Below are 16,464 nucleotides of genomic sequence, written 5' to 3' on the forward strand. Positions count from 1 at the left end.
TAAGGGGAGCAGTGTGAGACAGGAGAGGTCTGCTGTGCCATGTGGGTTAACTCCCTGGCTGGGGATCGAACTCAGGCCATAGTGGTGATAGTGCTGATACTTAACCCCTAGGCCACCAGGGAGGCCCAAAAACCTGGTATTTTTGCTTAAGAATACTTTTTTTTTTTTACTTTTGAAGACATCATAAGAGGTTTCCTTTGAATAGTAGCTTCCTAGTTCATTTAAAATACTTAAATTTACAGGAAAATTTCCCTAGCTTTTTATTTAAGAGAAGGGGGGAAGAACATATGTAATTTTTAAATTTGAGTAGTTTATCAATGGTTAAATGATTTTGTGTTTGCCAGCTGTTTTTGAAAGAAGGCCAGATATAATACAGTTGGGCTACTTAAAGAGGACCTAACTCCAGCCCAGGATGCAATTCTAACCTGTTTCTTTAATGAACCTAACTAGACTTTGAGGAGAAGCGAAAATTGGTCTTGGGAGACTTACTGGGATTTGATATAGGTGGACTTTTAGGGAAGTTTCTAGGAGGTTGTAGTTTAGTGCCAATACACTGTTTTCATGTCCTCTTGCAGTATTTTTTTGCCTTGTTAATTTTCGCTGTTATTTGTTTTCTATTTTATTGATTCCTACTCTGTTCTTTATTATTTTTTCTTAGATTTAATTTGCTATTCTTTTTTAGCTTTGTTGAGTAGAAATGATGATTATATCATGATTTTAAGCTTTTTTTCTAATATACACGTTCAAAACCTTAACTTTCAGGTTTTAAGATGCTGTACTTTTATTATTTATTTCAAATATTTTTGAGTTCTTTGTGGTTTATTCTTTGGCTTATGGACTGTTTAGACAGTTTTTCCCCCAGTATCTAGAGACTAGATGATTTACTATCAAATCATCTATGTTTTAAAATTGTTTTCATTGTGATCAGACTTTTTAGTCTCTGAAAGGAATATACCAGTTTTTTGAAGCTATAGAGACTTATTTTAAGGCCCAGCATATTGTTCCATCATGGTAAATATGTATTCTGCAGTTGTTTGTTGTAGTGTTCTGTAGATGTCAGTTAGGCCAAATTGGTTGATAGTATTGTTCAGATATTTGATAGCTGTACTTATTTGTTGTCTACTTGTTTTACCAATTATGAAAATAAATATAAAAATCAGTATATATGGTTGTGGATGTTTCTGTTTCTCTCTTGAGTTTTGCTCTTTTATGTTTTATGAATTTTGAAACTGTTACTAGGTTCATAGAGAGTGTATAGTTGAATCATGCCTTTTTAAAATTTAGTGTGGGACCTCCCCTGGTGGTGCAGCGGTTGAGTGCTGGGCTGCGAGGCTGCCCGCAGCCTCTGCAGTGCTGGTTCCTTCCCTGGCTGCCAGCCAGGGTCCCACCAAAAAAAAAAAAAAAAAGTAAAATAAAATAAAATTTAGTGTGGCAATCTCTGTCATTTAGTTGGAATGTTTAATTCATTTGTAGTTAATGTAATTATTTATGTGGCTGGGTTTAAGTCTATCATTTTGTCATTGTTGTCATTTGTTTCTTTTATATTTGTGAGTTAATTGAATGGGGGGGTATTTAAAAATATTTCATTTAATTTTCCCTGTTGGCTTCTTAGCTATAATCTTTATAATTACTTTTTCATTGGTAACCCTGGGGATAATAATATGTATTCTTAGCTTAGTAAAGTCTGTTTATATTCAGTATTGTACCTTTTTACCATTTATACCTGACCCTTCTCACTTTCTACCTCATAGCTCCTACTTTTCCCTTGACACCATTTCCCCTTCCCAGTTCTTACATGTAATTCTCCTAACTCATACTCTAAATTCTTTGTGCCTTATCTTTATATCTTTTATTTCTAAAGGTGTTATAAACTGCTTTATTATTCTTGCTTTAAGCAGTGTTAAATAAAATAATTTAAGGAAATTTAAAGAAGAATAAAGAATAAAAACTTTAAACAACTTAGTTATCATTTTAGGTGTTCTTTCCTTCCTGAAGATTTGAGTCTCTATCTGGTATCATTTCCCTCCAGTTAAAAGAACCTCCTTTATAATTTCTTATAGTGCATATCTATTTGAGATGAATTTTGTCAGCTTTCTTTTATTTGAAAATGAAGGATATTTTCAGTGGATATAAAATGATAAGTTTTTCTTCCAGACCCTTAAAAATGTTCTTTTATCTTCTGTCCCCCATTATTGTGATGAGATGTTAGTGTTCTTTGCATTATCGTCTCCTCACCCCACTTCCCATATGTAACATTGTGTTTAGATTCCTTTAAAGATTTTCTGTTTATCTTTGGTTTTCAGCAGTTTAATCACGATGTAGGTAGATACGATTTTCTTTGTGTTTATTGTCTTCAGAGTTTGGTGAGCTTTTTGGTTTTGCTAAATAGTGCTTTTTTACAAACTTAATAAAATTCAAGTATTTCTTCAAATATTTTTTCTAATGAATTTTCATGGTCTTCTTCTGGGGCTCCTGTCACATGTGTTAGACCATCTGATATTGTCTCACAAACCCATATATTTTTTTTTTTTAAGCTCTTTCTCTTTGTTCAAGTTGGTAATGGCTTGTCTTCTTTTAAGGTCTTTGATTCTTCTGCTATCTCCAATCTACTGAGGCCATTCAATGACTTTTTCTTGCAGTCCTAAACTTTTCATTTTTTGAGACAACTTATAATAACTTCTCTAAAGCTTTTACTAAATATAGCATCTGGGCCATCTTAAGGTCATTTTGTTATAATTTTTTTATGGTTCACATTTTCTTTTCTCATTGATTGTCTAGTAATTTTTAATTGCATATTGAACAGTGTTGATACATTGTAGAGATGCTAAATTTTATACAAAATTCTATAAATTGATTTTTGTGTTGAGTATTGTTTTAGTAGGCAGTTTAGTTATTAGTTGATTATCTTGTGTAAGTTTGGCTTTATATTTTGCTAGGGCAGATCTATGGAAATCCAAAGCCTTCTTTTCTCAACTCCTCTAGTTTGCAAAACTCATCCTCCAAATTCAGTTTCCCCTACAAATTTTACTAGGGCTTAGTTTTAGACTTTATTGTGTGGTTCTAGATTAGGCCTATTGCTAAGGTGAGATTTCCACTCCTATGGTGAGGCTTTTCCAGGTTTTCTAGTTGATATCCAGGCTGTTAATGAGTTCTCTGTTCTGGTTGTATTTGACTGTCAGTGTTTCCTTATACTGTTTGACCTCTATCTAGTATTTCTATTCCATATTAACCTTGTTATAATCACCCTTTTCTAAACCTCATGTCGTTATGTCCTGCAAAGATTTAAGAATTCTCTGGAAACTCTTACACAGGTCTCTGTGGTTCTGCCTCTGCACAGCTCCCTCCACTGTAGTGCCTTGTCTCTGCCCACCAGTGCTGCTCTGCTTGGACTCCAGCTTCCTGTAAAACAATTAGGAAATTGTCTCTAGGCAGAGAACCAGAGCAATTGTGGGCTCACCTTTTTTAATTTTTCTTTTCTCAGAGATCACATTTTTGCACTTATCTAGTATCTAAAAATAGTAGCATCATTTTGTTTAGTTTAATACTTGTTTTTCAGAGAAGGAAAAGTCTGGTACCAGTGACTCTGTCATATTGAAAGTAGAAGTCTCCCATAACATTTTTATATGCGTTTAAGTGACTTTAGGGGTATCTTGAAGGGGAAAAATAAATCTTAGTCTCTCTTAGTTAGAACTATATAGAGTAAAATGAGTTCATAGTGCCCGTGAACTGAATCATTTTTCTCTGATCTTTTTGCCTCCCACTCTCAGTCATCCTTTCACTTCTCTATTCTCTCTTCCCATGAGAGACAAGGGAGAGGGGAATGGAAGAAAGACCTTATTACTTGGATCCCACATCCTGGATTATGACCTTTGGCCTGTCAACTGGAAAATTAAATGTGGTTTGATAAAAAGTGCTGTATCTTGGGGGTAAAGTAAGATTGCATTCATGATTTTCTGTCTTTGTTTTTTATGACTCTGCTTATACTTTGAGGTAGTGGAAAACAGGATGTGTCAGGGAAAAGGACCACTTATCTAAGTCTTCTAAACTTGTTCTCTACTTAGTGACTGCCCTCAGATCCTGTAAGATAATGGTATATGTAAACCTGTAACTTAACATGAACATTGTCATTAATAGGAAGAGGTTTTCTTTGAGTGTGAGGTGGAGATTGTGGTTGACTATGTCTTGACAGATTAGACCTGTACAGAAAAATCACCTTTTTTTGCTCTAAATTCTGGTCTCTGAAGAAGAAAAATCCTTTATTGTTAGGACACAATTTGAATATGACAGGTTGCTGTATCACCATATTGACTACAGCAAATGATGTGTCTAAGAAGTTTTAATTAGATTGTGTCTATCCTTCCAAAGTTGTTTTGGCATGTTGATTTGAAAATATACCCCATTTCATTCCGTTTTCTCTGAAGATGTGACGGTAGTTTAAGGGATTAAAGTTTGTAGGGAGTTTGCTTCTTTTAATTTAAGTTGCTTGCCATGTTATTTGCCACAACTTTAAATTTTGTCCAGTTTGCTAAATTTAACCCCTCAGTTAATCTCTACTCTCTCGCCCAGCACCTTCTGTGTCTTGTCCTCTTACCTTCTTACCACATCCTTCCTATATATTTAATCCTTGGTTAATTACCTGCTTTTTCTACTCTTTTTTTTTTAAGATTTATTTATTTTTATTTTTTATTTTATTTATACAAGCACTGGGTACAGTCAGAAGCGCGGGAGGGTGAGAGAATTCACCAGAGTCAGAGCAGGGAGCAGAGCAGGCAGAAGGACCAAAGTACACTGCTGAGGGGAGCAGCGAGCAGCAGGAGAGGTCTGCGCACCATGTGGGACCCTCCTCTGGTGGCCGGGGAGCAGCCAGGGATCGAACCCGCACTGCAGAGGCTGCGGGCAGCTTCGCAACCCAACGCTCAACCGCTGCGCCACCGGGGAGGCCCTGCTTTTTCTACTCTTTAAAAATTTACTTTTTAATTTTAAATTCTGATAAAATACACATAACATGCTTTCTCCTCCTTTAAACCTGGGTTGGTAAGCTCTGCTAAAGACATTTATGGAGACTGGTCATATGACAAACTCCAGTGGGCTTACTGAATTTCTTAATGTTACTTTGTCCTCCAGGAGGATTGGGGAGACTACAGCATTTGTCCTTTATTTTTCTCCTAAACTCACCTATACCTTTTCCAAAACTGCCTTTAACTCCCAGAAGATGGTCTAGCTCTCTCTGTTATTTAAAATCAAAACATTTCAGCTAGTACATTCTTTGCTTTTGACTTATGGAGATCATGGAGGCTTTCTGCTATTCACACCCTCAACTTTACGTCTTATGTTCCTGTGTCTTTTCTTCCTGTCTTCCAGACTCAGCTAGCTCCCATCAAGGTTACTCTTTCTACTGGAGTTTTTGTGATGTCTCCCTGTCCCCATGGGACATTACTACACCATCTTCTCCACCTCCTTATTTTGTCTTTATTTTCCCTTACAGAAATATATTCTTAAGTTGTTCCCATATTAAACACAAACAAAAAACAAAGGATTTAACTCTGCTATGTTTTCTTTAAGTTTGACCCTGTTTTTTTTCATCAGTACACAAGTATTCCCATGAAAGAATAGTCTGCAGCCTTTGCCTTCCCTTCGTAACTTTCCATTCTTTTTGGGGCCATTAAAGTTGGGCTTCTAGTCATTGGTGAAAAGGGCTTCATAAGTCATTGGTTCCCTTGGTACCAAATCACATGATCTGTTCAGGCTCCCTTTACTTGACCTTGCTAATAAGACATTTACTGCAGACCAGTTTCTTCTTCACAGAACCCTTTCTTTGTTTTCTGGAATATTGCTATTCTTGAGTTTCCTACCTCTAGTACTTCCTTTTTCTCAGTGGCTGCTTTACTTCCTCTGCCCACCTGTTAAATGTTAATGACCTCTGACTCTTATCTCCCTTTCGGTGGCCTCCCTCATCTGCATGTTTTTTAATTTTGTACATGCAGCTAATTCAAAAATCTGAATCTTCCCTCCAGATTTCCTCTTTTGAGCTCAAACCTGCATAATCTTTGTCATTCTTATACAACAGTAATGTTTTCTACATTTTAAGCTGAGGAAATTGAAACTAAGGTGGTTTTGGTGAGCAATCAGTGAAGACTCAGGATTTGAACATTTGTCTAAAGTTAGACTTTTAAGTGAATATTATACTGTTAACCAAACATCTTCATTTGGCTGTCTGACAGATTTGTTAAATACATCATGTCCCATACCAAATGCCATCTCTACTCCATTCTCTCTCCTTCCCCACCCACACACAAAAAAATGAGAGAGAATATGAAAACCTGTATTAGTGAATAATGTTCCTACTTCTAGTTTTCCAAGTTAGAATGTGTATAGGGAACTAATACAGACTTCCCTTTCTCCACCCTACAGGCCTATCAGGCCCAAGGGAACATCAGTTCCCGTGTACTCTGCCTCTTTAACATGACTTGTAATCATTTCTTCCTTTTCCACTGCTACTGTCATAGTTGAGAATTTTATTTCCACATGGATTGCCATTATAGTGACAACCCAACCCATTGCTGCTTTTTATGTTATCTGAACTGACAAATCAAGTTTCTTGTTTTTTTAATTTTTAGTCTATTGCAGAAATTTTATGACATGTAAAAAACAGAATCATTGGAAAATTCAAGTGAAAAAAGACCCAAAAAACGTAAACTTCATTCTAAGAAATTACTAAATTCCATACACATAAAAATACTGTCAAATTGCTAAAGAAGTTTTTAATGCTAGTTTTCTACATGTATCCTATCACAGATTAGTGACAAAGTTTTTGGGTTGGTCCTGGTCCACAGACAGCACTGAAGAGCACCAGTTCACAGTATCTGATGAAAAGAAATGTCTTCTGTTTCCTTGGATTATAACCACATGAGTTTTTGTTATTTAAAACTGAAACATTTCAACTAGGAATATTCTTTGCTTTTGGCTTATAAATAGTTTGTATATGTAGATTAGAAAGTTTCCTGATTTTTTAGTGTTACATTACACTGTATGCTAAACTGGGTACTGACTTAAGAATCCAAAGCAATATTTTGTTAAATAGTCTATTAGTATTCCTGTAATACCTGTAATAAAAACAATTTTCTCTGATTTGATATAATTTATTAGATTGACTTGTATACATAAAAAGTTTGCTTTTAATGTGTAGTAAGATACAGATTTGAATTAGATGGGTTGATGTGCTCCATTTCTGAAAGTTTAAAATTGTACATACATATTATTCTGACTGGGTGACAATGAATATAGGTTATGTGTATTTTGGGCAATTATCTGAATAAATCCTTGTTAAAAGTGAAGTGCAGGCAGGAGGCCCCATAGGATACCCCTTGGCTTTATACAAGATGTGGATGATGAATAAAAAAATAACAAAGCCCAAATTCTAAGGGGATAGAAATATGCTAAATATTAAGTTGAGATCATATTTAGAATTCATTTAGAAGTTTATTAAATAAAACCATACTGCCCAGACACCATTGCTGTCTACATTACATCTTACACAGAACAAAACATAATGGTAAGTGTCTAAGATAACAATCGCCCCATGTGAGGTAAAAATGTAAGAAAAGACCTTTTAGACATTTTAAAATTGAAAAGCAAAGTAAGCGGGCCTCCCCGGTGGCGCAGCGGTTGAGCACTGGGTTGCGAAGCTGCCCGCGGCCTCTGCGGTGCTGGTTCGATCCCCGCTGCTCCCCGGCCACCGGAGGAGGGTCCCACATGGCGCGCAGACCTCTCCTGCCGCCCGCTGCTCCCTCAGCAGTGTACTTCGGTCCTTCTGCCTGCTCTGCTCCCCGCTCTGGCTCTGGTGAATCTCTCACCCTCCCGTGCTTCTGACTGTACCCAGTGCATGTATAAACAAACAAATAAATGAATAAAATACATGCAAAAAAAAAAAAAAAAAAAAAAAAAAAAAAAGAAAGCAAAGTAAGCAACTAACCTGCAGCTGTGCCAAAAAATAAATAAATAAACCACCAATGAAAATTTCTAACTATTCATTAAGAATTAAATTTTTTCATTTTATTATAGCAATATTTGCTCTGTTAATGACTTAAATGATGGCAAGTGAAATTAGCTGTGAAAGCACAGTAAAACTTCATCACAAGAAGTGGGGGCCTTAATGGAAGTTTAGAAGATTAAGTTCCCAAAGCAGATTGTTAAATTTATCACCCTTCTTCACTTCCAGATCATTCACAGGAGATAGATGGCAGCTTGCTAAACCCACACATAGAAAATGATTTAAAGTGTTATTCAAAGGAAATTTTTATAAATCATGTTTTAATTGAAGTAACATTAATTAACAATACTGTATATGATATGGTTCATATCTCTGTAGAAGAATGGTATCACATCACGCCCACCACCAAGATACCAATAATCTACCATCATAGTCCATTGCCCCCCCCCACCCCCTTTGGTTCTCACTCCCCACCATCCCCCTCTACAAACCTCAATTCTGCGGTCAGATTTTTAGGGTTTGTTTGGTTTAGTTTTGTCTGTTCCTTTGTTTCTATATATTCCACATATGAGTGAAATTATCCATTACTTGCCTTTGACTTAATATAATCCCCTCCAATACCATTTGTATTGTCTCAAATGGTAAGATTTCATCTTTTTTTTATAGCGAGTAGTATATATAGCATATCTTCTTTATCTACTTATCTGTTTGAGCATTTAGGTTATTTACATGACTTGGCTATTAAATAGCATAGTTTTTATGAAATTTGGGATGGAGAGGAAGTAGGAAAAGGCAGTCTAATTGTAGTCTCTCTGATACCCAAAGCAGAAAATGTGAGATGAAATGAAAAATGCTTTTAAAAAGTAATAATGAAAAATGAAAGACAGAAAGAAAGTAACTTTTCTTACTTTACATTATAGCAAGTTAAGTTGAGTTATGGAAATGCAGGTGTTCACCAGGTAGACTGAGATGGAGAAATGACAACATTCTAGGCAAAGGGAACAGAAAGGAAAATAAACAAGAGAAGGCCATCATGAAAGAGTTACCTGACTTCTCAGAAAAGAAGCAGTTTGGAAGGTCAGAGCACACCCAGGAATGGAATATTTCCAGTGTTGGTGAGGATATGGCCACAAAGAAGGCTTATTTAGACCAGTGCTTCTCAAATTTATGTGCACATAAATCTCTATGGACTTGTTAAAATTCAGATTCAGTGAAGAGACTTGAGAGGCTTCTCTTCTAAAAAACTACAGTGTAATTTGGATGCTCTTGGTCCTGGTAGTACACAGACCACACTCAGTGTAGCCAAGCTGTAAATTTTATCCTAATATGTATTGATACTTTGTTTCATAGATTATGAATTACCACCACTGTTTAGTTGGTATTTGTTGAGTAGTACAGAATGCTTGGCATTTCTGTTAAGCTAGTTATTATGTAATTTTATGTAACTTCTGTTCTCCTTATGCTGGACTAATACTTGTAGCAACTTTATTGCCAAGTACAAAATAAATAAGTAATTTAAGTATAAGCGCTTATCCTTTATTGATGAGTAGGGGAATGCAATATAATAATGGGAAGAGTCTAAAATTTGAAATAAGATTTTTAGACCTTGCCCCCAGTATCATTTATATGACTTAAAATAACTGACCTAATAAAGAGAAATTAGCCAGTTTTTTTTTTTTTCTTATTTGAAGTCGCTATTATACCTGCCATTTTATAGAATTGTTGTGAAGGCTAGAAATGATATACATAAAGTTCCTTGTAGGGAAAGGCTAATGGGGGTTTCACTGATCAAACTGTTGAGATTCCTTAAAACTAAAACTCTTTAATTCTTAAAGAACTCTAAATGATCTATTCCTAGTAATTATTGATATATGCCTGCTTATTTACCATTTTGCTTTTTGAATCTTTTACTCCCTCTTACACTTGCCAAGTCGGGCAGTGTGGTTCTTTGTAGATTATAAAAACTCCTGCCACTACCTCACCCCAAGATCCACTTTCACTTACTGTGTTTAATATGGTAATTATAGAGAAGAGTAGGTTGTGCTTCTGAATGGTCTAGAAGCCATGAAAAAACAGATAGGATTATAGTTGGAATTGGGTTTTGTTATTCTTTTGCTTTCTATATAAAAAATTCTTGATTATAGAATTTTCTGTATAATTTGCCACTTTTAGTTTGTGGTAGGAGAGGTGCATCCCTCTTCTAGGAAAGAATTCAGAGTTCAGCATGTTACCATGTCATCATTCAAGCCTGTAAGTGGGTATGCCAGCTAGTGGTCCTCCCTAGGGGGAATGGAACTCAGGAAAGAGAACCACAAAAGTCCTAAAAGCAGGTTTGACACCTCTTAGATATGAATTCTGGGGATGCTGCTGTCCAGAACTAAGAAGGGAGACATGGACTGTGGGTTTTCATGTCTGCTGGATCTTACTGACTCTTTACTCTGTGTGGGAAGGCAAGCCAAAGCAGAACTTTCTAAAGCTCAAGAAGAGCCCAGGTTGTTGAGCAGGAGATGATTAAGGAAATTAATAATCAATATAAACTGCCTTTTTGGATACTAACCTGTTTAGCTTTCTTGTTTTATAACTCTGATGTACTTTCATTTACGTTTGAGTTTTTACTAGGTGATTCAAGAATTTTATAGGCATTTTATTTAAATTCAGTACCTCTAGGATGGAATATAAGTCTTAGTGATTTTAAAAAAAAATCTTAGATTAAATGTGGTCTTAATGGTAGATATTTTATTACTGGCTTTTTTCCCTAACTCTGTGCTTTGTCCTTATGTTTTGGTTTTTTAGATCGGCTTCAGCTCCCCAGGAATATGATTGAAAACAGCATGTTTGAGGAAGAACCAGATGTGGTGGATTTAGCCAAAGAACCTTGTTTACATCCTCTAGAGCCTGATGAGGTGGAATATGAGCCCCGGGGTTCACGACTGCTGGTGCGTGGTCTTGGTGAACATGAGATGGATGAGGATGAAGAGGATTATGAGTCATCTGCAAAGCTGCTGGGCATGTCCTTCATGAACAGAAGCTCAGGCCTGCGGAACAGTGCAACTGGCTATAGGCAGAGCCCAGATGGGGCTTGTTCAGTACCCTCTGTAAGGACCATGGTGGTCTGTGCTTTTGTCATTCTAGTTGCCATTTCTGTAATTATGGTGATTTATCTACTGCCCCGATGTACCTTTACCAAAGAAGGCTGCCATAAAAAAAATCAGTCAATGGAACTAATTCAGCCAATTGCAACAAATGGAAAGTTGTTTCCATGGGCGCAGATCAGACTTCCCACTGCCATTATGCCACTACGCTATGAACTTAACCTGCACCCAAACCTAACCTCGATGACATTCAGTGGTTCTGTGATAATTTCAGTTCAGGCTCTTCAGGCCACGTGGAATATCATTCTTCACAGCACTGGCCATAATATTTCAAGAGTGACCTTTACATCAGTTTCAAGTCAAGAAAAACAAGTTGAAGTCCTAGAATATCCATTTCATGAACAAATCGCCATTGTTGCCCCTGAAGCCCTTCTTGAAGGGCACAATTATACCTTGAAGATAGAGTATTCAGCAAATATATCTAGTTCTTACTATGGGTTTTATGGCATCTCCTACACAGATGAAAGTAAGGAGAAAAAGTACGTAGCCCTTTTTAATGATTCTGTTTCTTTGCTTTGTAATGACTTCTGCAATATGGATCCCTTTGCCCACAACAGAGACATTAACTGCAACTTTTTTTCCCCGCTAATTTAGGAGGTTCTATGCAAGATGGTAAAATGGTGATTTGGAAGAATATCTCACTTCTCTGGTGGAGGCAAGGGTGTACTGAAGTGAATAAAGATTATATCAGTTACATTTTATATTATAAAAACTTACATTATCTTGAACTTTTCATATCTCATAAGATTATGTAGTTTTCTGTTACCTTGTAAGGTCTCTGTAGGAAGCATAGTGAAGAGCGGTGTGGATACTCTTTGATACCCAATTTTCTTAATGTCTGTAACTCTAAGAGAGATGGAGAAAGAGGGCATGTAGAAGTGTCTACTTAACTATATCATTTTTAGTTTCCTTAATCTTTGCTAGTTTATTTTTTTAATGTTACTAAATTTGGATTTCTTGTGGAAATTAATAAAAATCTAGAAGAGACTTACTTTGGTTTAAAAAAAGGTGACTCAAGACATCAACATATCCAGCTCCCTATTTAAAGTATACATTTTATACTTTTAGTATTCATAGCTTGTAGTTGGAATTTCTGGGAAGATGCAGGGCACACTGCATATAGATTCTTCTTAAGTAGCAATAATGTTAATTAATTCTCTTAATGTGCACAAAGTTTTTGTTAGACCAACACAATGCATTTGGAACATTCTCTCATTGCCTTGTAAACCAGCATGAGAATAATTGGTGCAGCCCATTTGGCCAATGTATGTTGGTATATTGAGAGAAATATATATGAATATTTTAAATCTATCTTAAGATTATTTTTTGATCCTTCTTAAGTGGATAAAGTAACAAAGCAGGATCTGTTGTCCTATTGAGATAAATAATTTTTATCTTTTCCCCTTATGTGATACTTCTTAGCACTTCCTCATTTCTCATCTATGAGATATAACGTTAAGGGCAAATTTACAATTGCAATGGCAACTTCGAGCATCTTGGCTTAAGTTCTCCTATAATCTCCGTCATTTCTAAGAAATCCATGATATACATAAACACAATCATCTTAATATGAAAACAGACCTTAAAGACAAATCCCCTTGTCTTTGCTTTTAATGAGATTATTACCCTAACAGTCCCTTGGGCCTACTACTAATAGAGGAATAAATGTTACATGGCAGTAGAGATGACTTTTGCTATTAACATATGTTAACTCTTGCCATGGGCTGGATTGGGTTGTGAACAATATTTGAAAAATGGGAAATAGTTCTATAAAATTAAGAAATAGAGTATTAAATAGAGTATTAAAAATAATATTTTAAGATCTAGTAAAATAAATTTGTCTGTAAAACTCTATTATTAAAAAATATTATTAAAAAATATATAACTCTACTGACCCTACCAGGTTTAGCAAAATGAATGCTCATATAATGATGTATCTTGATGCAAAATAAAACTTTAGAAGATTAGTTATACTTTTTAAGATGTCCGAAACTATAATTCAAAGTTATTTTTTGTCTTTCTCCAGCTTTTTAATGTTGCTTAGTTCTATTAAAACAGTTTTCTTGTACTTTACCCTTCCTTTGAGTCATAATAAGAATAAATATTTAAGCAAGTAGGAAAAGTAATTATTGATTGGAAAATCAGATATATTGACACTGCCAGTGGTAAAGAAACTCCCTATGTCATCTAAAGGGTAAAGATTGTTAGTGACTTTACAGTTAAATCTAGTTGTTGATGATAGACTTTAGGATCTTGATAACAAACAATAGTAAAAGAACTAGTAAATTTAGGATAGGATGGCTTTGGTTTTTTGCCCTTCAATCTCTTAGTATCTTTCCTTGAACTCTGAAGCATTCTCTTAACTGGTGTCCTGCCTGTACTCTTTCCCTTACTTTGTGCCCTCCACCCCTACCCCCACATTTTCCACACTGCTGCCAGATTCCTGTTTCTAGAATTGCAGATCTGATCATGTTAGTCTTTGGTTTATGACCCTTTAGCACTTCCTCATTGTCAACAGAATTTAGTTCAAGATTTGGCCGTTTTTTCATCAGTGTAGTCCTGCCACTAAAAAAAAAAGCTTATGTGCTTTCCTGAATTCCAATAATAAAAAAAATCCATGTTTACTGAGAACTGAAATGCTAGGGCATTTTAAATCTTTCATCTTATATCCTGCCAAATAAGAGATGGATATCAATATTCCATTCATTTTACAGATGAGGAAGCAGAGAGACATAAAATAACTCTTTAGCATCACATGGTAGCAGAAGGGAAACCGAAACCTGAGGTTGTTTTAACCACGAAGGCTAGTTTCTTAACTATTGTAGTTTACTGCCTCCCTGTTCACACCTCTTTTCCTTTACCCATTGCTATCTCCAGTGTCTAGAATTCTCTTAATTGACACTCAACTAACTAATCATCTTCAGTGCTACTTGAGGTATTGCTCAAACAGCAACTAGTATTTCTGAAGGCAAGTACAGTCACTTATGAAGAATAAGCCTTATGGTATTCAATATAGATAGGATAGATTATAAGTAAATCAAGTGGTGGCCCTTCTCAGTGGGACTTTTTTGTGAGATAGTTATTATTGTATTTTTTAAACCATGATTTAAGATATCCCAAAATGATTATCATCATCAAATTTCATCTCTTGTCCCTGGTGACCCTCTTGTAAAATCTTCTGTCAACTTGCTGCCTACCTCTAGCTTCACTTCTAGTCACACAGGACCAACTGCAGCCAGACCTAGAATATACATTATTGTCTTTCCTACTCTTTCTAGAGTTTACTCTCTTCCCTTCTCTACCTGCTTGTACATTCCTCATTTTTTAAGGCCCTCTTCATCTTTTGTCTCCAGGTTCCTTACAGAGCCTTTAGTTGCTGGCCAGACTTTGTTTTCACTATTATGACACATGATTTGTAGCCCAACAGGTTTTTTGCCCATCTTATAAATCTCTGCCTCTACCCGTTGATCCCTTAATGACTGGGATTGTATGATATTTATCTTAGTATCCCTAGAATTTGACATGGTGACTTGGCTATTAGATACTCAATAACCACTGAATGAATTTGCATTTGTTTTAGGTACTTTGCAGCAACTCAGTTTGAACCCCTGGCAGCAAGATCTGCTTTTCCTTGTTTTGATGAACCAGCATTTAAAGCCACATTTATTGTCAAGATCACAAGGGACAAACAATACACTGCTTTATCAAATATGCCTAAGGTACTATTCTATTTTTTGAATTTGAATATATATGAATACTTCATTCTCTTTGCTAGGCTGCTCCTGAGAATGATTAAATTATTTTGATTTTCTTATTCTTTCTTAAAATACTTAAAATAGAAGTTAAAATATATTTTGGAATCAATTGGGAAGTTAACCTGAAGAGCATTTGAAGAAATAGACCTACTGAATATGGACTGTATGGGTAGGAAATGCAAAGTGAGTAATAGACATATACACACACACAGACATATACACTAGAGTTGTACAAATACACAATGTATATGCATGTGTGTGTATTTGTACACATTCACTGTGTACAAATATTAAAACTGTGAATTAGTAGTAAAGATCACAGTGATGTTTCATGAGGCTTCCTGTAAATTTGCTATTTTTTTTTTAAAGATTTATTTATTTATGCATACAAGAGCTGGGGTACAGACCAGAAGCACAGTGGGTGAGAGGTTTTACCAGAGACAGTGTGGGGAACGGAACAGGCAGATTGACCAAAGTACACTGCAGAGGGGAGCAGCAGGCGAGCCAGGAGAGGTCTGCTGTGCCATGTGGGTTGCTCCCTGGCTGGCCGGGAATCGGACTTGTGCTGCAGTGGCTGCAGATAGCTTCATAGGTTGTGTCTTAACCCTTGAGCCACCAGGGAGTCCCTGAATTAGCTATTCTTAACAACAGTGTTGAATTATGATTGTCCTTGGGGTTTCATTATTATTGAAAATAGTGTGGTAATGTAGAGGTTTAACTATAATAACTTAGACCTCTTTCTTGGATGTAAACCCTGCTTAGGAAACAGTGAGAGTAGACCTAAGCAGAATTATTTTGATGCTAAACAAAACTTAGAGGGCTGCTTTTGTTGACATTGAAGGGTGTATGTACAGCCTAATAGTAGCTCCTTGGACCTTGTGTGACTATCTGAGAAGAGCAGCCATATTTGACAGAGTATAGAATCAACTCTTTTAGTCAAGGAAGTACTTAACCTATCCTTTGAGAGGGATATAACTTCAACAGCTCTGCACCTAGTCATATTTATCACCTTCGTCTTTCTCTAAAAGAGGTGAATGGCTCTTAGTATCTCAATAAGTCATAATATGTGGCCAGAAAATTCTGCAAATTGCTTGCTTTCCCTTACCGTGTATTTACTGCAGACTTCTTTAGTGACTTACTACTTTGATTCCACTAAGCATTCTTGGGGTCATCAACATGATACTTTCCAAAGCCATTTTCACTCATCTGGAGGGACATGTCAGCTGTAGCTCCTTCTTTCATGACTCTTTTTAGCAGTAGAGTAGAACACTCCTAGATCATAAAAAAGGATTTGATTTTAATGGCTTTAAAGGAGAGAAAAACAACTACTGTAACTTCCTCTTTCTAACCTATGTTTATTTAAACCATCTTTTGACACTGAAAACACAAATTTTCAATGTACTTGTACTCAGCATGTCCTCATGATGAAGGACAGTAGAAGAGACTGACACTAGGGACTATGCTCCATTAAGAAACTAGCACAGACAAATTAAAATATGCCAACATCTTTACTACTTATTTCTTATTTAAATTTTCAGTTCCTCAGTTTACTTATACAGAATTATTT

At 35.9% G+C, this 16,464-nt stretch overlaps 1 protein-coding gene across 1 annotated transcript in view; it reads left to right on the plus strand.

The window, feature by feature from the left end:
* The window catches only part of LNPEP (leucyl and cystinyl aminopeptidase), a 96,196-nt gene that overhangs the window by 25,195 nt on the left and 54,537 nt on the right, over positions 1–16,464 (plus strand). The window contains exons 2-3 of the mRNA XM_037529358.2: positions 10,784–11,621; positions 14,723–14,861. Of these exons, the coding sequence (XP_037385255.1) occupies positions 10,784–11,621; positions 14,723–14,861 (977 nt within the window). The remainder of the gene's footprint in view (positions 1–10,783; positions 11,622–14,722; positions 14,862–16,464) is intronic.

The sequence above is a fragment of the Talpa occidentalis genome, unplaced genomic scaffold (genome assembly GCF_014898055.3).
Source record: "Talpa occidentalis isolate TD23 unplaced genomic scaffold, MPIMG_talOcc4v2.1 talOcc4.6, whole genome shotgun sequence".
Lineage (NCBI taxonomy): Eukaryota > Metazoa > Chordata > Mammalia > Eulipotyphla > Talpidae > Talpa > Talpa occidentalis.